The sequence below is a fragment of the Varanus komodoensis genome, unplaced genomic scaffold (assembly GCF_004798865.1).
Source record: "Varanus komodoensis strain SLA01 unplaced genomic scaffold, ASM479886v1 scaffold3, whole genome shotgun sequence".
NCBI lineage: Eukaryota > Metazoa > Chordata > Lepidosauria > Squamata > Varanidae > Varanus > Varanus komodoensis.
Window position 1 is genome coordinate 50,584,804 of NW_025335761.1, and position 21,582 is coordinate 50,606,385.

At 42.6% G+C, this 21,582-nt stretch overlaps 1 protein-coding gene across 2 annotated transcripts in view; it reads right to left on the reverse strand.

Annotated features, from left to right (window-relative positions):
• Window positions 1-21,582, reverse strand: part of CCDC85C (coiled-coil domain containing 85C) — a 188,952-nt gene that overhangs the window by 60,210 nt on the left and 107,160 nt on the right. For both annotated transcript variants that reach the window (XM_044436425.1, XM_044436424.1), the window contains exon 2: window positions 9,042-9,118. In XM_044436425.1, coding sequence (XP_044292360.1) covers window positions 9,042-9,118 — 77 coding nt within the window. The remainder of the gene's footprint in view (window positions 1-9,041; window positions 9,119-21,582) is intronic.

Here is a 21,582-nt window from a genome sequence, read left to right on the forward strand (position 1 = left end):
TAGCAGTTGCCTCTCCCAGAAAACAAGCTACTTGACCTGTTCAGGGAGGGCTCTGTGATTTGTCAGAGTTGCCTTCATGCCTCCTTCCGGAGAAAAGAAGGCAAAGACGAAGTCAGCATAAGATTTATAAATGCACCTCATCACTCCGCACTCCTTGACATCTTTGTAGTCTTTCAACACGTGCAGAGATAGAATGCGGGTCTCATGAGAATAAAGGGATACGTTCTGAGGCTTCCTTTGAACCTTCCATTCCTGTCATCAGAGATACTGTTGATGTACATTTCTCAGGCTCTTCTTTTTAGATCTGTGCACTTTTCTTTTTTTATAAAAAACAACCCTTTTTCCATAATTACTGTAACCAAAAAATTCTTCATTTTTAGACTGGCCTTATATAAAGGTCATCTGTGGAATTCACCATCATTTCATCTGTTTTTAAAATCTAGCACATTACACAGTTTTAAAAGGGACACAATTAAAGCTTATACAGCCAAGGACCCAGCAATAGTGTTCAAACATTCAGCTCTATAGCTGCACTCCAGAAGTTGCCCCCATGCTCAGAGCAGGTTGAAAAGTACACACCTTTTATGTGTAAAAGGTTAGGATAGGAATGTAAGATACTAGCTTAAGTGGAGTCCAAGTATTTGACCATCTCACCTGGGACAACACACAGCCTCAAGCAGAGGCTCTTCCCATCGTTCTGAGAAAGTTCTTAAGGTGTGCAATTCATAAAGGGTGCGATGCTGCACATTGTGAGACCTGATTGCCAATGCTGGGCTGCAGACAAAGACACTGGGGAAGTGGTGGGGGAGGAAGGGCCAAACTGCTTCACTTGATGTAGTTTCCACTGTGTTCCTGCAGGAGTGGGGAACATGTGGTCCTCCAGATGTTGTCAGAGAACATCTTCCACCATGCCTCACTGCTGAACAGGAAAGTTGTGTTTTGTAATCAACCAACATCTTGGGGCACATGTCCACCACCCCAGTGTAACTGAATCAGGTGTTTTGAAGCCCTTTGCTGGTCTTTAGCAGTGCAGGATATCCATTCATAAATTGGGGTTACTTAGGATGCAGACTTTCCATATTAAAGCATATGTATTTGCCAGTTCTGCGAATGTGAAAAATTCTGGGCTTGTTGTGTTGACTGGCCTTTATTCTTTTCTATTAAAAAGAAGAGTTCTGGTCAGGAAAGGCAGAGTTCTATGCAAAAACAAAAATCCTGTAAAATTCCAATTAGGTCTTCTGTTCAGCAGTTGCCTAAGCTGAACTGTAACTACAACCCAATTAAGTTTTATTGTGAAAATCATGTGTTAATAAGATGATTATGCATAGGTTGATTGGTTTGCTTTTTTAAAAAAATTGCTTGTGCACTTTTCACCTATTCATTATTGATCCTGCTTTTGACCTCGTATATAAAGGGGCAAACAGATAAAGTCCTCTCTGATGCTCACACAAAGCAGGAAGGAGTCAGGTCAAGGGCGTATTGAACAGGGAACCAGTTACAAAACCCAGTCTGTGCCTTGTCACCTAGCAACAAGTCATGATGCCCCAAAGAACTGAACTAGTTATTTTTAGTTTGTTTAAACCAGTAATACTTTGCTTCCTCCAAATAATATCCATGTCTTAAAGCAATTATCTGGATGCATTACACAAAACAGAATTTAAAAATTGCTCTTGGTGTCTACATTCTAACATCGATTGAACGCCTTCTGTAGATTTAAGGCTGCAATCCTACACTGGACAAAGTGCCAGTGAATTCAGTGGGGCTTTCTGAATAAATACACAAGGAACTGCACAAACAGGACTCTGCTCTATTATTAACATCTCTGCTCTCATCCTCATTCACTGTCCAATTGTTTACCACACCAAGTATTACTGAAGGTCTTTTCCATCTGTGATATTCATTTGGTCTGCAATTACTTGATCTCCACTAATTTAAGAGGAAATGGTGAGTGGTTCTCTGGGGCTGGACAAGAAGTTTAACTCCATCTAGTCACGGCCTGAGCAGATCCTGTTCAAAAGGTTTCAGCTAGCAGGGTTGAGAAAACTGTCCCTTCCTTTAACCTTGGAGAAACTCAGCTTCAGAGAGTCAACATGGCATTCGACAGCCTGACAGTCTAGCTCAGTAAAGGTTACTTATTATATTTACTTTTGGTATCAGAGATTATAGAAAAGTATAATTTAGGGTCCTGGAAATTGTCCCTGAATCCTCTGCAAGGTGGGAAAGCAGTGTGTGTATGGGGGGCAATGAGATTCCAGGAAAACAGCCTGATGAGGAGAAGCTGAAGGAACTGGGTGTGTTAGCCTGGAGCAGCCAGGCTACTGCTCCTGTCATACCTGTGGAGAAGAGGGTATTTCGGCAGGTCTTCTCTTGTGACTGGCCCAGCAAAGGAAAACATGACCAGACTCTTCGAATGCCTAAGGGACGATCACATGGCAGAAGGCAATGACTTTTCTGCCATCCCAGAACTACTTCTAACAGGTTTCAGTTACATGAGGGGAGATGTCCACTGAACAGGAGAATAACCTTTCAATGGTGAGAGCAGTTCAACAGAGGAACCAATTACCTAGCAAAGTTTGTCGGCTGTCCTACATTTCCCACTCTTAACTTCTGTGTTATAGCAGCATTGTCATTTTATGAATGTTAAGGTATTTTTATACATAGATATGGTTTATACAGTTTATTATAGAAGCATCTCTGTAACGAGGCATTACTTAGGCCCTGTCTTCTGTGTCTAGTTCTGAGTGCCACACTGTGAGAAAGATGCTGACAAATTTGAAAGGGGGGTTCAGAGGAGGGCGACAAAGTTGATCCAGGGACTGGAAACAAAGCCCTGTGAGGAGAAAGAACTGGGCATTCTTGGCCTGGAGAAGAGAAGTCTGAGGGCAGCACTTTCCAAGTACAGCATCTGTGGGGAGAGGTTCCAAAGCCCCCAGCAGATCCCTGAAACTGTGGATAGTAGTGAACACTATATAACTGTACATATACATTCCTTTTTTCACAATGTCACAGAGAGATTCTTACCATACATCCTATCAACCTCAGCATACATTTTTTTTCTTTCCCTATTAAACTGAGAATTTTCACTTAAACGAAGCACTTTAAGACTTCTCTTTGGCTCTGTATGACTTCTCTTTTGGACTGAGGTCAACTGCAGTTAAGTGAAAGCGTGATAACTGAACCAGTGGATACAGAGGGCCCTGCTCTACTTGAAAAGAAGGGCCAGGAGCTCTTCTCAATCCTTCCAGAGTGCAGGACATGGAATAATGGGGTCAAGCTATAGGAAGCCAGATTCTGGCTGGAAAAATGGGAGGAAATGTTCAGGAAATCATCAGGAAAAATGTTGTGCTAGAGGCATACGGCAATGAAATTAATGTCCTAGGGAGGTTGTGGGAGGCCCCACCCTGGAGGCATTCAAGATGCAGCTGAACAGAGAGCCAGTGTGGTGTAGTGGTTAAGAGCATGGGACTGGGACTCAGACGATCTGGGTTCGAGTCCCCACTCAGCCATGGAGCCAACTGGGTGACTTTGGGCCCATCACAGACTCTCAGCCCAACCTACCTCACAGGGTTGTTGTTGTGGGGATAAGATGGAGGAGGAGATGTAAGCTGCCTTGAGCCCTTTGTAGGAAAAAGGCAGGATATAAATTGAATAATAATAATAATAATAATAATAATAATATTAATAATAATAACAGCCATCTGAGAAGGATGGTTTAACTTGGAGCCCTGCACTGAGCAGGGGCTGGACCCATTGGCCCTGCAGGCTCCTTCCAACTCTACAACTATGATTCTGTGAAGACTGATAGATATATTCATTCTAGATTTACCTAATGAAGAAAATGATTTGGATTTTAATGAATATTTTCCTTCATTTACACCATTTTTGCTATTCATTGCTGTCCTTTCCTATGTCTTGCGTGTCTGAAAAGTTCTACTCTGGTTGGACTTGGTGGGTTACAAGCCTCCTCCAACTCTGTGATCCTATTTTTGAAATGCATTTATTTTCATCTAATTGTCTCTAGGGCAGTTTACAGAAAGAGTATTCTAAAGCTGGCATGCAAAAAAAAAAAAAATACAGACAGGACTGATAAAGTAAACATTCAAACTAATAATAAAAAACAGGAAACTTCATAGCAATTATGTCTGGGGTTCCTCTGCTGGTAAACTGGATGACAAATATTCTGCAACTGTGAAACCTGAAGCAAAGCCTCCTGAGAGGATTTTAAAGGACAGAAAGTTTGTGTCATGAAAGGTGTTTCCTACGGGATGCAGATCCAAGCTGGTTTAATATTGTAAAAGTGGAAATGTACTGCAATCAACAACCTTGCAAGTCATACATTAAATTTTGAAGTTCTCTTAGAGGATCCATGAATTTGAGGAGATTCAATAAAGACAAAAAAAATTACAGGAAATAATAATATTTAAAAAGTTAAAATTACATGCAAAAGGAGTTACAAAGCATGCAGTGACTTGCAGAAGTATTCTCTGCCTTTGACTTTTTCACATTTTGTTACGTTATAACCTGTAATTGAAATGGATTAAATTTATATTGTTACTACTTCTTCTCGTTCATCCCAGAGTGCAGAACATGGAATAATGGGAAGCAGATTGTGGCTAAATAGCAGGAAAAATTTCCAGACTGTTAGAGCAGTATGACAATGGAACCCGTGACCTAGGCAGCTCGTGGGCTCTCCCACACTGGAGGCATTCAAGATGCAGCTGGGCAGCCATCTGAGAGGGATGGTTTAACTTGAAGCCCTGCACTGAGCAGGGGGTTGAACCCATGGCCTTCTGGCCCTTCCAACTCTACTATTCCATGCAATTCTATTCTTGATGTGAAGTAGATACTCCAAACTGTGGAAGTGTTGTACACTTTTATTATGGCATAAAAGTTAAGCAAATAAAAGTAAACTGGTACTTGCTGATCTGCATAACATTTACTTACCTAAATAAACTGGTGCAACCCCATGTCCCCACAAGTTAATGCAACTAGTTGAAAGGAGCCCAGCTCTGTGCAATCTGAGTGCAACATGACCTCAGATTAAGGTCCCAGAGTTTGCTGGACAGCATGTATAAACAAGCATCACCACTGAAGACCAAGGAGCTATCAAAATAACTCAAGGGTAAATTAGTACAGAAGCACCATGTTGAAGCTAAGCGGGTCTGGGGCTGGCCTGAGCATGGGGGGAAGACCACCAAGGAACCTTCCCAAGAGAAGGCCATCCACCAAAACTCAGTGACCAGGTCAGATGGGCATCGGTCAGAGAAGCAAGCAAGAGGCTGATGGTAATGTTGATGGAGCTAGAGCTTGGTGTTCCAACTGTGTTCTCCAGAACCCCAGGATTCTCTGAGAATCATCCAAGGGTTTACTCCTATGACTATAGTGAAATTGTAAGATTTACATTCTTTAATTTTGTTTAAGAGAGAGAAAGGTAAGGTCTTCATTCAATTTAATTCAGAGCCTTCACACACACACATTTTAAAAGCAGATTAATTTGCTTTACTGCCAAGGTGGTTTCATTCGAGTGGATTCAGATTGCAAAGAACAGCAATTGCACAGACGTAATACAGTAATAAGAATGATGAAGAGGCAGAAATGCACTTCTTACTGTCACCAATAACTCTAAATTTTTATTTTCTTTGGGGCAAAAAAACAAGCTCATCCAAAATGAAGCATAATTTTTCATACTATTTGTTAGTGAGGTTATACTAAAAATATAGTGTACATTCAGTAAATTTAGTATTGTGTATTTACTATGTATAAATGGCTTCTTTAATGCATTTATAAATCGTTTCTCTTAACACTGTATGGAATGTATAATTGCAACATCAATTGTAACATTTCATTCATGAAACCCATTTGAAAGGGTTCCACACTGGTGTTTCACATAGAGAAGGGCTCCTTGTGCCCCTCAACTTTGAAAACCACTGCACTAGAGCGACCAGAGATGGAAGAAGCTGTCCATGGAACAACTATTCCCTGGACACATCATGAAACTGGACATTACAGAAGAGAGGTGAGAAAAAAAGCCAGTGCTGAAATCAAAGCCCATTTGGAACATGCAAAAAGAGAAGAAGGAAACAGAGCAAATGTGAGAAGGGTGCTCTGATCTGGTGGGACCAAAACTTTTGCAGCTCTTTGAGGCTGTTTCAAAATGTTATGAGTGGTGCAAAGCCAGCAAGGTGCATTGCCCTGAAAGGACTGTCCCCAAAATGAAACATGGTGATTGCAGCATCATAATGTAGGGATGTTTGTCCTCAACCAGGACTAGGAGACTGTATGTATGTATTTATGTATGTATGTATGTATGTATGTATGTATGTATGTATGTATTTATTTAGAGAACTTCTATGCCGCCCCATTCGCTGAAGCCTCGGGGCAGCTCACAATCATAAATAAATAAACACAATATAGAACAGTATAATTTAAGTCGCCCTGGCCAAAGAATAAAATAAATAAATAGTATTAACAATTAAAATAACGTTTGAATAAAAAGGTCTTTGCCTGGCACCGAAAAACAAATAACGACGGCGCCAGGCAGACCTCTCTGGGGAGCGCATTCCATAAATTGGGTGCCACCACAGAGAAAGCCCTCCTCCGAGTACCTACCCTCCTAATATCCTTAACGGAGGATTCCCGGAGAAGGGCCTCTCCTGCAGATCTCAAGGGGTGGGTGGGCATATATGGACGTAAGCACTCCTTCAGGTTACCAGGACCCAAGCCATTAAGGGCTTTATAGGTCATAACCAACACCTGAATTGGGCCCGGACTTCAATGGGAAGCCAGTGAAGCTGACGGAGAACTGGAGACATGTGAACATAACGTCCAGTCCCTGTCAGCAGCCTGGCAGCTCTATTTTGAACCAATTGAAGTATCCGGACCGTCTTCAAGGGCAGCCCCACGTAGAGCGCGTTACAGAAGTCAAGGCGGGAAGTCACCAACACGTGTGTCACTGTCGCCAGGCAGTCATTCTCCAAGTAGGGGCGCAGCTGGTGGATCACCTGAAGCTGAAAGAAAGCGTTCCTCACCACCGCTGTCACCTGAGCTTCCAGTGAAAGCTCTGGGTCGAGGAGCACTCTCAAGCTGTGGACCTTGTCCCTAAGAGGGAGTGCAACCCCATTCAGGACTAAGTTCAATTCCCCTTCCCCGAAGCCCGATCCACCAACCAACAGGACCTCCGTCTTGTCTGGAATGAGTTTCAGTTTATTGGCCCTCATCCAGCCCATTAACTCGGCTGTAACATTACCTGTTAAGGATTGAAAACAAGTCGAATGGGGCTAAATACAAGGCAATTCTAGAGGAAAACCTGGAAGGGACCTCGGATTGGCCCAGGTGTTCATCTTCCAGCTGGATAATGACCCTAAACACGCTGGTTTTAGAACAAGAACCAGAACATCTTAGAATAATGCAGTCAAAGCATAGGTCTCAGTCTGATTCAAAATCTGTGGCAAGATTTGAAAGTTCACCAACAGTCCCCAGCCAACCTAACAGAGCTGAAACTGTTTTGCCAGGAGGAATGGGGAAACAGCGTAGGATCCAGATGTGCAAAGCTGACAATTACCCAAGATGACATGCGGCTGCCAAAGATGCTTCGGTAAAGAACCATTGTGTGGAGGAAGGGCTATTCATGGAATGAACCGGTGCCAATTTGTTTTTGTTTACTTAACTTTTGAGCCACAATAAAATATTCTGCACCTTCACAGTGTTGAGTATCTCGTGCACATCAAGAACAATGCCAATGAAACCCAGTTCGATTCTAGATTGCAACACAACAAAATGTGGAAAACTTAAGGGAAGAGGGTAAATGCAAGCACTTTTAACTTAAAACCTTCCCTTCTAACTGCTTCTCCAGAATAGCTTTTAAAGCATTTCCAGTCTCTCTCAATATTACTCATGTTCCACATGGCTTTATGTATCCACATACTAGTTTCTATATGTTTACTAAGTACATCTAGATCCCACACATGTATATGCCATTTTCTATCAGGGACTAACTGCATGTTAAACATGTAGCTTGCAGCAAACGTCAAGCTTTATTTTTAATGAAATTCAAGTCCAGGGAGGCCACATTCAGCTCAGGCTCACAGTATTCTCTGGTGGAAAAAAGGAAGAAAAAAATGGAGGAGAGAACAATCCTCCCAAAGTGAGAACTGAAACACTAAACAGCTTTCTTCCTTTCTATCACTGCTGGCAGAATCACACCCAGAAGGAAAAACTTTAAATTTTCCTCCCCATATGCTGTGGTCTTGATCTGCAGGCAGGCAGGGGAAAATCCACCCTTCCTTTAATTACAAGAGACAACACACTGAATGCCACATGTTGTTTCAGTCCTCAACCTTGACATTCGAGGGAGTTTCCCATGTCTGGCAGAGTACAACCTGATAACCACCATCTGATGAAAGGTGAATCATAGGTGAATCATTATGACACAGTTGCAAGAGGCCTAGAAGGCCATCAGGTCTAACCCCCTGCTCCACGCACACTGAAATCTTCCATCCAGATTCTAACCAGGTCTGACCCTGCTTAGCTTCCTGGATTAGACAGGATCAGGCACAGGTAAGGTTCCTTTTTCATTTGGGACTCTACCTCTGAAAAACTTAATAGGAACATCTTGGAAGCTATCATTAACCTTTCTTCTAGTATAGACCCCCTGACTCCCAACATCCCCGGCCATGCTGAGGATACTGGTATCTGTAGTCCAACACATCTGGAGGACATCAGGTTGGGAAAAAAATTAACAATGGTGGGCAAATATTGCCAATATTAACAGTTGAGGAGACCATCTTTTATTCTCCCAGGTTTCCAGCAAACACTCGAACCATTACTGAGTACTTCTGACCATTTCGGGGCAATTTGTACTGCTGGCATTGCACATTGTTCTTTTCAGAGAGGTGACACTCCAAGCAAGGAAGCTGGACTTCTATCAGCCAGATCATAATTGCACTAGAAAATAATGTCTCTGCTAACTTTAATTATGTTCACACCCACTTAACCCACCAGACTGAGGGCAAAGGTACCATTACACTTACAATGCCACTTACCTGAGAGAGAAGTTTGTTATCGTCCTCTAGCAGTTTGACTTTTGTTTCAAGTTGTCTGATGTAGTTGGAAGAAGAATCTTTAAAAGAGAAGGGTGGGGGGGAGAAAGAGATTAACCTTCCCAGGAGATGGTGCTTTAAAGTCAAGCAAGATTGCCCCACAATTAGACTAATGCTTCTCCCAGCTGAAAAGAAAGGTCAGGAGAAGAGCTCCAGAACAATGCCTGAAGGGGCAAAGAAGCCACTTCACAGTTTGAATCTATTAAAACAACAAAAGGTCCCAAAAGAAAAAGAGCACAAGAAAACCCAGAACCTGAAAAGGCCTCCCCGCAGCCCCGGAGGCTTCTGCCAGCATTAATAGTATTTTCAGAAACAAGGCAGAGAGGGAGAGAGAGAGAGAGAGAGAGAGATTTGGGTCCTCAATGGACCCATTTTTTAGCATTTCATCCTGAAAAGTGTAAGAAGACATTTGGCTCCCCTTCTGCAGACACATCTCCCTCTAAACCAGCATGTCATTCAGAATATTTATTTATTGCATTCTGTACTGCCCAATAGCCAAAGCTCTGTGTATATTCAGAACCCTGTAAGGGCACACACTGAAAAATAAAAGATGAGGAATGAACAAAGATGATTAACAATTACATTCTGTATCAATAGTACTTGAGAGGTCTAATAATAACAGCCCTCCCCACTACTGACACCACATGAAAGAGGTTTTTAGAAGCTTTTCATTTCACTTTCCTTTAAAAACAGCTTATCACATGTCTGAAGCAGGAATCCTGGATTATCACTACAATCAGCTTGAATGCAAGCCAACTTCAAACTATGCATTATGAAATTGGCCAGACACAGCAAATCATAATCATCAATAACCCACAATTCCTAATCAAGGTGATGCAAGAAGAGTTTAAGGGAAACCAAAAATGAAAACTCCCAGAATTCTTCTCCTGTCTTCACATGAAAAGGAGAGGAAAAAGGTGAGTCTGGAAGGAGAAGGCTGGGATGAACATGTCTGGACCAGGCCTCGGAGCTGGCATCACATCCATGGCACTAGTCTTGGGCTGTGAACTGAATCCAAGTCATGCACTCAATTCTGAAGTTCTCTTGGAGGATTCAGGCATTTTAGGAGATCCATTCTTCTAACATAGTTTATATTTTGCTTTATATATTTATATTGACCTTCAGAAAATATTCTTTAACTTTCCCGTGCTTAAATTCATACATTTTTGAGGGACTTTTACTGTGTTTTGTTATGGGCTGTCGCGTCATCTCCAACTTATTTGACCCTATGCATGAAAGCCCCCCAAATGCCCTGTACATGACAGCTGCAGTCAGCTCTTCCAAGCTGGAGGCCATGGCTTTTTTATGGATTCAATCCATCTCATATTCACTCTTCCTTTTAATTTTCTGCTTTAGACTTCCCCTAGCAGGACTGGCTTCTCCACTGAGTCTTGCCTTCTCATGATGTGTCTGAAGCATGACAGCCTCAGTTTTGTCTTTTATGATAATTGCCATGCATCCCATTTGGGGGACTTACATTGGAATAGATGTGGAAAAGATTGCACTGTTAATCCAACTACCTTAAAAAGGTAAGGGGAAAAGTATATACTCATGGGGAGAGAAAAACCCCTATTTAATTTCTGGAATCAGTGCCTTATGATAATTTTTTTAAAAAAGCATTTTCTATCCACATTTTCAGATGTACCAAAACATTCCTAGTTTCCAGTGAAGTGAAGAGCAGCTCAGCAACTCTGATAAACCCAGTAATGAAAAGTATAAAAGCCACACTCCATCAAATGAGAGCCTTGAGACTTAATCTCCATTTAAATGAAATTACATTTAGAGTCTTTACATTCTGGCCTCTGTAAGGCAACCCCAAGCAATTATCATAAAATTCAATTTCATGTAGGCAGAGTATGTCTGTGGAGGGAACAGGAGAACAAAGGTGAGTGAACCAGGTTGTTGGCTGCACGGGACCATTCAAATGGAAGCAAAATCCACCCAAGGCTGCCCTCAAGATTAATCTCCAACATGACAGATTAACTCTACAGACAGTTAACACCTCACTTTTGACTTTAAAATCCAAGGATCCCCACTAAATACTAGGACTGATACAAAAGTGAAGCTCTTGTTTGGTGAATTGTATTATAGAATTAGAAAATCACAGAGTTGGAAGAGGGCTAGAAGGTCACTGGGTCTAATCCACAGCTCAATGCAGAACTCAAGTCTCCCAAACTAGGTTCTAACCAGATCTGACTCTGCTTAGCTTCCAGAAGCACCCAGCTATATACTGTACAGAGTGACATGCACCCAAAATCTCTCTACAGGCATCTAAACCTGAAGATAAGTCACATCTGAGGAGAGAAGGGAAGCCGGCCCCTCTTGCCTTTTCTTCAACCTCTGCATGTGGGGGCCAGCTTCACGAAGAGAACCTCCACTATCCTTGGAGGTCTCAGCACAATTGAGGACACTGATACTTTGGCAGTCAAATGCACAGCTGAAAAGCAAAATAACAGTCACTTTAATCCCCACCTGGATAAGTTGGCCTCATTTTTGCTTGTGAGACAGGAATTAAATTCAATAAATCAGCTTCATTAGCAGCCTTATGGATATATGCAGATCTTAACACAGAATTATTTTACCTAGTAAAACGCATGATTCAACTTCAGTTTAATCCAACTTTCTTTTACTGATTTATTGTTGCCTATTACATTTTTAATCCATCCAATAAGCAATGTTCTCTGTGCCCATTAAGAGCATTTCCCTCCAAGATGACAAGCCGCCGCCGCCTCATTATTATTATGAGTAGTAGTAGTAGTAAGCCAAAGAGACAAATTGCAGTAGACATGTTTCACTTACATGTTCTGAAAGTCTCAACTACTGCTGTGGAACAAATAGCATTAACTTCCATGATACGGTCCAGCAATTATGAATCCATTTCTAAAAAAAACCAAATGAAACTGTTCTCTTCATCAATGCTAGATACTGGGTTTGCAGTACTCCTGGGCAAGATGCCCCCAGTAATTCTTCCTGAATAGCTCCCATTTTCCTTTTGCTAGTGTCTATTCGATTTTCTGTAGGCCCATCATGCACCAGCACATGGAGAAAGGAAGAGCTAGATTTTTCTTTGCTGTGCTCACTTTTGGCATGTGCAGAGTGAGCAAATGAACATCAAGAAGAAAGTGTGATGCCAAGGGGCCCGAGAAGTTGGCAAGTCTGCATGTGGTTCTCAACAAGCACTCAATTATATAAACTTCTGGTACTGGCCTCGCTCATCTTCCATATTGTACCAAAAATGGTAAATATGTTCAGACGTAATGTGTTTATATATTAAAGATGCAATGGTATGATCAACCAGACATTATGAGCCTGTATGAATGTAATTTGAACCCATAGGCAGTTGATTGCTGAATTGACTCAGGAACAGTGCCTGATGCAGTTGCGACTTCCTCCTCAGAAATTTCATAGGCTACTCTGTGATTGCAAATAAGCTTCACTATAAGCTGACCCTGGAGGTAGGATGAAAGGCTACACATCCCTTGCATATAATTTCTCCAACCAAGAGAACATATCCAGCACAGATTTTTTACTCAAGCTATAAATTTTGTTGCAAATCAACTCTCAAGTTATGCTGAAAACATTTATGGCAAATGCCACTTCATTTAATTGATCAGTGAGTTTTTTCAACAGCCATGCTTTAAATTTGTATAATGTGAGAGGAAAGCATGGAAGAACAGAATACAAATGTGTATGTGAAGAATAATTGGGAGAGAGATGCAGTTTCTTTCCTAGAAATTTGCAGAAACGTACTAAATTGCTTCTCATATTGACACACCTAAATATTATGTACAAATAAAAGCATAGGAAAGTGCCTACAGAAACATTTAGAGTTAACAAAGGGTGCAGTTAAAAGGACAACACAGAAATAGCATCACAAAATATCCTCAGAATAGTTCCATCTCTTCATGTAGCCTTCCTGCACAATATACCAGGGATGTAGAAATTCTTTAGTTCTGAGGGCCAAACTAATTTTGAGAAATCTCTCAGTGGCAGCCTTCCAAGAGTTAGTAGGGTGAAGGATTTAGGAGAATAGCCAAAATCAGAAAAGTTCTCAGCATGTCCGTAACTAAGCCTTAGGAAAGGCATCTCAACCTTTTGGAAAGGAGATAATGAGCAAAAACCAGGAAACAGCCAAACAATCCCTCATCAGGGCAAAGAAGGTAGGGCTAGGGAAAGAGGTGTGGTTACCTGGAGCAACAGATCTGGCTCACAGGCCTGATGCTCCAATAGCTCTGTATGCTCTGCTTTGACTACAGAAGATTTTGAGTAACAAGCAGGGCCATTCAGAAAGCAAAGTCACAACACAGGCCAGTGGTCAGGCACCAAGGACCACTAAGGGAGCAGACAAGCAGCAGTAGTCAAAGTACAAGCAGAAGTCACAAACGCAGTTGAGCAATGAGGAAGATGCACTATCCGGAAATAAGAACCGGAAAGTGGAGTTCCAAGGTCAGGAGCACTGAGCATCAATCATCAAGGTTTAAGAAGCAAAGCAGCAGACACTGAAGCAGAAGGGATGGTGCTGTTTTCAGCACCAAAGGAGCCAGCTCAGCCTCACCCGAGGCTCAGCTGTAGCCTGTCAGAGTCCCCTGACAGAACCCTCCTTCTGAGGAGTCACCTTCTCTTGGTGAAGTACTTCTGTAGCATATGAGCACTCCTCCTCACAGGAGTTCTCTTGGCCTGCTGCTTGAGGTGACGGCTTCTTGGAGTTTAGGAGCTGCTCTGTTCCTGCCTCTGAGACAAAGTCCCCTCCTCCAATCAGGACCGGGTCTGTAGCACTCTCTCTCAAGGGCCAAGGCTCCTCCTGGCTCTTTACTGTGGGTGCTTAATGGTTTTTGCCCCTGGTTCTTCCTCACAGTCCTCCAACAAAGTTATGGCACTGCATTCAAAGTGCTGTCCACCAATAATATGCTTTAAAAGAGAGCCTGGCTGCCCAGACTGCCTTTGAGCTAGTGGGAGGCATAGGAATCTAATAGCCAGATAATAAATAGATAGTCAGTCCTAGAGGAGATCAACCCTGACTGCTCCTTAGAAGGCCAGATCCTGAAGATGAAACTCAAATACTTTGGCCACCTAATGAGAAGGAAGGACTCCCTGGAGAAGAGCCTAATGCTGGGAACAATAGATGGCAAAAGAAGAAGTGGGCGGCAGAGGAGGAGGTGGCTGGATAGAGTCACTGAAGCAGTCGGCATGAGCTTAAGTGGACTCCGGGGGATGGTGGAGGACAGGAAGGCCTGGAGGAGTGTTGTGCATGGGGTCGCAATGGGTCGGACGCAAATTAATTAATGGTTGACATTTCACTTCTATTTGATCCTCTCAGAATTGAGGGCCACTTCTTTCCAATACTTGCTTTACCTGGATGTAGGTCATGAAGATATTTGTGCTTTGTGCCAGCCAGATACAGCTGAAGGACTTACAGACACATTTAAATTGCCACTTCCAAAAATTCTTGAAGCACATGGAAACAAGGTACAATCCTTTCCCAGTCAGCATTCCCCTGAAAGTTGCCAGAAAAGGTGCCTGCTCCATTCAGACCTGACTCAGGGAACATTTCTGGGACAGTTCACAGAGCACCTTCCTTGCCATCAAAGCTCCCATCCTAGCTCATTGCTCACACAATTGCTGTTGATTTTCAATCACCTTCTAGGAGGAAGAAGCAGGGATGAAAAATGAGAGAGAGGAAGGAGAGCCAGAGAGGGACGGCACTTTCTTCAGACCCATATTTGGATATGGAAACACCTTCTCAATCTGTCATTGCAATTCCTCTTTCATCTATAATCTTGCTGTTTGTTAGGGCATCACTCCCCTAAGAAAAAGCAAGTTGTTCATCAGTCTGGCCAAAACATTCACCTCTGTGAATCACTTTAATTACAAGCTCTGCTGTCACTAGCAGTTAAGGATCACAGTGACTGGGTTCAGACAACCTGATAACCTACAGTGAAGAGTGTGGGTTGTTGATGAAAAGTGGATTATCAATCTTCCGAACCCAGTTGCAATTAACCACTAAAAAGCATGGAGAGAACTCATAAGCTGGATTCAGATGATGTGGCAAATGACCCTGTGCTGTTTCTGTGATGTGGGGATGTTTGCCTGAACTTACCAGTCAGTACGTCAAGTGGTTTCCACAGTAGAACAGTTTCCACGCTCCCTGCTCCATCCTTCCAGCTCACTACACATCCTGGCAGCCTCCACAAGTGAAATTCCCACCTCTTTCTGATTCTTGCCTATGGACCACAATAGCCTTCTCCTGACTGGGCTGCTGCAGTCCTGAGACAGGTTACCCCTTCCTCCTCCCCAAGTGTATCTGCATATCTGTGATGCTTCTCAGCCTTTCCAGCCCCCATTAAATGAAAATAAACAGCTTTGCCATAATTCCCCTTTCTCCTGCCACATATTGTCAAGCTGTCCCCCTGCTTCCAAAAGTAATCAGGGAGACTGATGCATTGCTCAGCCAATGGGGATAAAGCAAGCAATGACACATATGTTGCTAGGCAGCTGAGGGCAGTAGAGGTTGTAAGCTAGTAGTGGCCACTTCTGCAGCCACTCTTGCCAGATTTCCATACCAACAGTGGTAAAATAATCCCAGATCCAGAGAAGCACGGTGAAGCATAGAAGCCTTGGAACAGACTACTGATTCTCTCCATGGTTGCAGAAAACTGATCCTACCATACAGAAAATCTAGAAGTGGGCCCAAGTCAGACCCACAATTATAAGATTTCAGTGATTTCTCATGCCTTGTGAATCTGCCCATTGTTTGTTGTTGAGTTCTGAACTGTGAACTGTTTATGATTGACAAACCATGGTTTGTTACTGTGGCTAGGCTCAGACAACATGACACCCCATGTCTCAACAACCCTGAGCATGGTTTATCGTACCGTGTGACCCCAGTGTGTTCTGCATCTTCTCATCTACAAAGGCTGGGGGAAAGCTCAGCAATGTCTGCCTGGGACTGTTCCACTGGAGATGCCTGCATTAACAGGAGCAACTACACAGATTTTGGTGGCCGAGTGAGCACTGCATGTCACTTTCCAGGTTGGCTGAGGATGCTGGCAGTGTAGCCCACCTTATCTTGACGTCATCAAGTTGGGAAAAGCAGTAGCAGAGGGTCCAACATTTGGCCATGAGAACAGATCGGATGTACTAAGTCCTCAGTGGCCCATATTGGCTATTTTTGATTCTAACATTCAACTCAATGGTATGTTAGTTAGGGACTTCTCATTCCCTAAGTATGTCTACCCAAAGAATCCTGAACTTTCCTCCTGAAACACTGCTACAAGCAGGTATGGGCAATGTTAGCTTATAGGAACTGGCTGCTACCAAAAGCACAAATAAACTCTTCCACAGCACAAATTCTGCACAGGCAAACTGAAAGACTGTTGGCCTATTTCTCTTCAATATCACCCTGTCTGCTGCCCTAATTTTTTCTTCCACTGTGAATGATTCTGACACTTTTATTTCCACTGCATTGTGCAATGACCTTTCCATCAAACTTTGTGTCATGTGAGGACCTCCAGATGGAACTAAGTAAAACATTTTGCTCCGAATGGCTGTCAGTGGGTTTGTTATCTTACCTCTGCTCCTCAGTGCAATATTTCAGATCCGCTGGGTTTGTTCCTTGACAGGCCTTGTGAAAACAACACTTAACTTAAAATACAGACCTAGCATTGTCTCGTAAAGCACATTGATTTATTAGCAAGGTCAGCTCTTTCACACTGTGACCAAAGAATGGGTGGAACGTTTTTTAGGTTTTTAAATGTTTTATCTGTAAATGCCAGCTTGCAATGTCAAAAGTAATAATCCATCCTACATTTTTCTTAAAATATTTTAACTATATTGTTTTATTCACTTTTATTATAACACTTTCCTTTGTCTTGTAGGTCACACAGTGCAATAAGACTGATATGAAATGAAAATAAAAATGATTAGTTTGGATGAAGTTGTTGACATTTTGAATCATTTTTGAATTCATAAATATGGCATAAATATTCCTCTCATAGTCTGATGGCTGGGTTCACATAACACAATAACCTACATTTCCAATAACCACAATAACAGCCTACAATTTAATAAAAACCCACACTCAACCCATACTCAGTCCTCACATGTGGGTTATCAGATTGTCTAGACACAGTCTCTCATCGTTTTTGTGATTTAAGTGATCCATGAAAAATTTTGACAATAGTGACATGGAATTTAATTTATGTGGATTCATCACCCTGCCATCAAATTCAGTTCAAATGAACTTGCATGTTACTAAAAATCTTCATAAGAGCTATCTCTGAGATACTGAAGAAAATGTGGGATAATTTATAATTTGATAAAGAAAAAGTACCATTTTTAAAAAAAACCTCCATGATCAAGAAAATTTAGATAATATTTTATTTTCAGGCATGATAAACCATGCATGCATCCAGAAGCTGGCAGGTCACAATATGATGACCAGGCTGTATTGGACTAGATGAAAGGCAACGATCCTGATCAGACAACATGGATGAGGCTTTTCTCCACCTGATGATAGCATGAAAAAAGAAGCCAGGGAGTCTTCAATTAGCTATTGTTCACTGTTTATACCAACCAGGAAACAATAGTTACCAGCTTCAAAACAAATCAGGATGTTAGGACTTGGTTTGAAGTTGGTTTTCTATGTTGGTTCCGATGTTTGTGTCCATAGTTTCCCCATTCAGAAAAAATAATAATAAGCAACTGTGATAAGCTAGAGGTTTACCTAATTAAATTGTCACTTGTGGGAGGAGGAGAGGGAGGGGAACCAGAATGGCAGTTAAAGTACAAAACTAGGACCACGGAGATCTGAATTAAAGTTCTCACTCAGCTATGAAGTGCATTCCATGAACGTAAACCAATAATCGTCTCTTAAATGAGCCTACTTCACAGGGTTCTTGTGAGGATAAAGGGGCAAGAAGAAAGCCAAATATGCATTCCTGAGCTGCGTGGAGGAAGGATGGGGTAAAAATGTAATATAAATGATCAGTGGATCACAAATTTGGCAGACTTTCCTAGTCTAATCCTCCACACAACCCCAGATCTGGGATATGTGTGTGTGGGAACAGGTAAGACTATAAATAAAAACAGAGGCACAGCTAGGTGTTTCAAATGGGAAAACTGGGGTCCTGGGAAGCAGATCTCTCACAGTGCAGGATACTTGCTTTGCCTGGGGTCACGCTTCTATCATTTCTGATGCTTGGGAACAACTTCTGGTCAAAGATAATGTTTCCGGGCTTCTCCCAAAGCGATCTTCTGTGCATAGCCCTGACTGCATCAGGCATACTGGGTGAATTGTTAGACCTCTCAGTCTGATGCCCTAATATCATTGGCTGAAGGAAGACATTGACCATGTGGCATAAGCGCTTCTCCAGGTGGACATTTCTTAAGATTCACCTTCAACATTCTCCTCATGTGCAGCACACACACCACACCTCTATGCCATGCATACAATTTGAAAATCAGTGTGGTGTTTTCCAAAACTTGCTTAATGCAGTACCTAAGTGGAGGGTTGAAATGGGTGGTTCCTTAATTACGTACAACTCTGAGTCCCAGCTTCTGAAGTTCAACATGACTGCACACTCCTGAATCAGTCCATTAGGCTCATTTGGAAGTTCAGCCTTGCCTCCAGGTGTCGAAGGTGATAAGGCCTCCCTTGTGCATCTCCTTCTGATTCAAAGCTTCTAGTAATGACATCTTAGTCAAGCATAGCGAGGCTATTTCCCCACTATAACTATCAACAGGAACTGAAGAGCTATTTACCAGGCTTCCATTAGGCAGGGGTTTATATGTATATTAGACAAGTTTGCATGACACGCTAAGCCACTGTGCAAAGAGGATTTTGGGAATCAAGACTGCTCTCCAGGAACAGTGTGGTAGCTCTTGGCCAAAGTCTCAGCGGCGCTTTTCAACAACACACAATGAAATTGTTCTCCTGGGTTTAGATGACACACCAAACCATCCTGGGTAAGACAACTCCTAGAACAAGCCATAGGTTGTCAGGGTGGATTATTCTACTCTGCAGGAAGTGGACTAGGTCTGGATCACACAATAATACATCGTGCTGAAGGACTCACAATCGGTTGCCATGTCATGCAAACCCAGTCATTCACTGCACATACTATACCATCAGTAAAACAAATTCCTCATATCCTTTCTTGGTACATTTTCCATAAAAAATCACATCTTTTTGCAAGGGTCATGATGTTTGTCAGAACTGTTAGAGAAATCACATTTGGAAACAAAAGGGCTTGCATTCCAAGCATGCATAACTGAATTGCACCTTGGAACCCACTCAATGGATCACAGCTAAACAATACAGTAAAGGAAACAGAAAGGGGCCATTTAAGAAAGTAGGGGCTAAAGGCATTGGTAAGACCATGTGCTTTTGGAAAGTGACACCAAAGGCTGCAGGAAGAGTGTGGGACTCGGACTCAGGAGATCTGGGCTCTAGTCCCCACACAGCCATGGCACTCACTAAGTGACTTCGGCCAGCCCAGACTCCCACTCCAACCTATTTCAGAGGGTTGTTGGCTTTGGGGATAAGAATGAGAGAAGGAGACTCAGGTAAGACACCTTGAGTTCCTTAAAAGGACAAAAGGAGGGATATAAGTGTTATAAATAAATAAATGCATTATTTGGTTGCCAAAGCAACTATTGAACAAACTTGAAATTTGAACTTGAATGATATTAGCCCAGCCACCATACAAACCAGAAGCTACATTAAGGAGCTTGTAATACTTGCATTAGGCCAACATGATATAATTTAGTAAGGAGAACAGAAAGAAGAGGCATTTGTGGGGATAATTCACTGTCTGCTAAGCAGAGTGGCAAGCCCCCTTTCACCAGCAGCTCCATTTTAGTAGTTCATGATTATTGTTCATTATCCACAACAATTATAAATTATTTCTCAAGCAAGGGGGTGCTGTGATTATCTCTCCTTTAGAGGGCAAACACACATACTGTTCTTCAAAGTATTGACTTTATTGTGGCAATGCAAACTAGCAAGGTGGGCTTTATAAATTAAGCATACTGCAAAAATCAATGACCAGAGAAACAAGCTCAGAGTGCTAGTTAATCAGCACATTAAGAAAATATGGGCTCATGAAAGAAGTTAATTTCAGACTGAGTGGTGCTCCTCCCTTCCAGACTCAAATAATCACCCGCCCTTAAGGTGGATCTAATTGCTTCAAAACCAGCTGCTTAGAGATCTAAAGTTTGTGAGTTGATCTTGTCTTCTCAACTGATGCTTCACTCTGGGAGTGGCCTGGCTCTTCCTTCCCACTTGCTACTCATCAGGTTCATTCTGGCTTCCTGCAGTATCTGAGACCACCTGACCCCCTTCCACCTCGTGCTTCTCTCTGGTTCAACTGACCTTGGCATTTCAGCTGTGTTTTACTCCTCCTCCTCCTCCTCATCTGAATCAGAAGCTACTCCCATATTTCCTGAAGGCTCTTTTGCAGCAGCCCTGATTGGTCCCAATCCATACAGGGCATCCAGGCAATCCAAAATTGCCCCCAGGTCCAAGTGCCCACCCTTGCAGTAGATGTCAAGAAATAGTTTTTGGCAGCTCTGCTTTCATACCAGGATGGCTACTGCCTGCCCTATGGCATGTGCCCATGATGGGAGTGGGAAGCCATAGAGGGCAATGGCAAGGGAAGCATCTCTGGTGGGAAGAGGTAAGGAAGCAGCAGCCAACCTTCTCCTGAAACTGGACAGCAGCAGTGAAGCCTTGACTGAGGAAGTGTGGGGCAGTGTAGGACCCCACTATCTATGTAGCAGTAAAGCAAGCCAGTGGTGTGAATAAAAGCACTGAATGTTCCATTTGGCAAGATGAACCGTTGCGTGTATATGGCAGTGGTCACGGTGATGGTGATGTCTTGAATTTTGGTGCAGCCAAAACAGCGTCATGGGTCTAAATGAAATCATCTGGCAGAAGGACAAAAGAGGAAGAACCATCCTGGTCTCTTCTGTCCTTAAGCTACAGAAGCCTGAAGTATCTCAACCCTCAGGGGCTACTTAGGCTTAGTTTTATTGCCCCATGCGATCCAACTTGGTTTGAAACAGCAAACTCTGCAGTGCGCATAACTTTTCTTTGCAGCATGTTGCTAGCATTTTCCCTAAGCTATTAATTCTTGCTCACAGCTTCAAGTCAAATCAGGAAATTAACAAGAGAGAATCAGAGAGAAGCCGCAATGGGTGAAAGCTAATAAAGACCTCTGTAGGAGTAGGTGTGATATATTCTTAAATTAAAGGGTGAAGGAGAGGGGAGAGACTGACTAAGACAGGGGTCCTTGATCTTGTTGGATACAGGAACACACCTGGGAATTTGAGAAACTGCTGTGGGCACTGCCACAAAATGGCTCCATGGAGGATGTGGCTAGTCACGTAACGGTTGCTGGGGGGCAGGCTGCCATGCATGGGGAAGAAAAAAACCACAGCTAGAGGCTGGAACAATGGGGAAAATGGAAAACATTGCTGCTTCTAC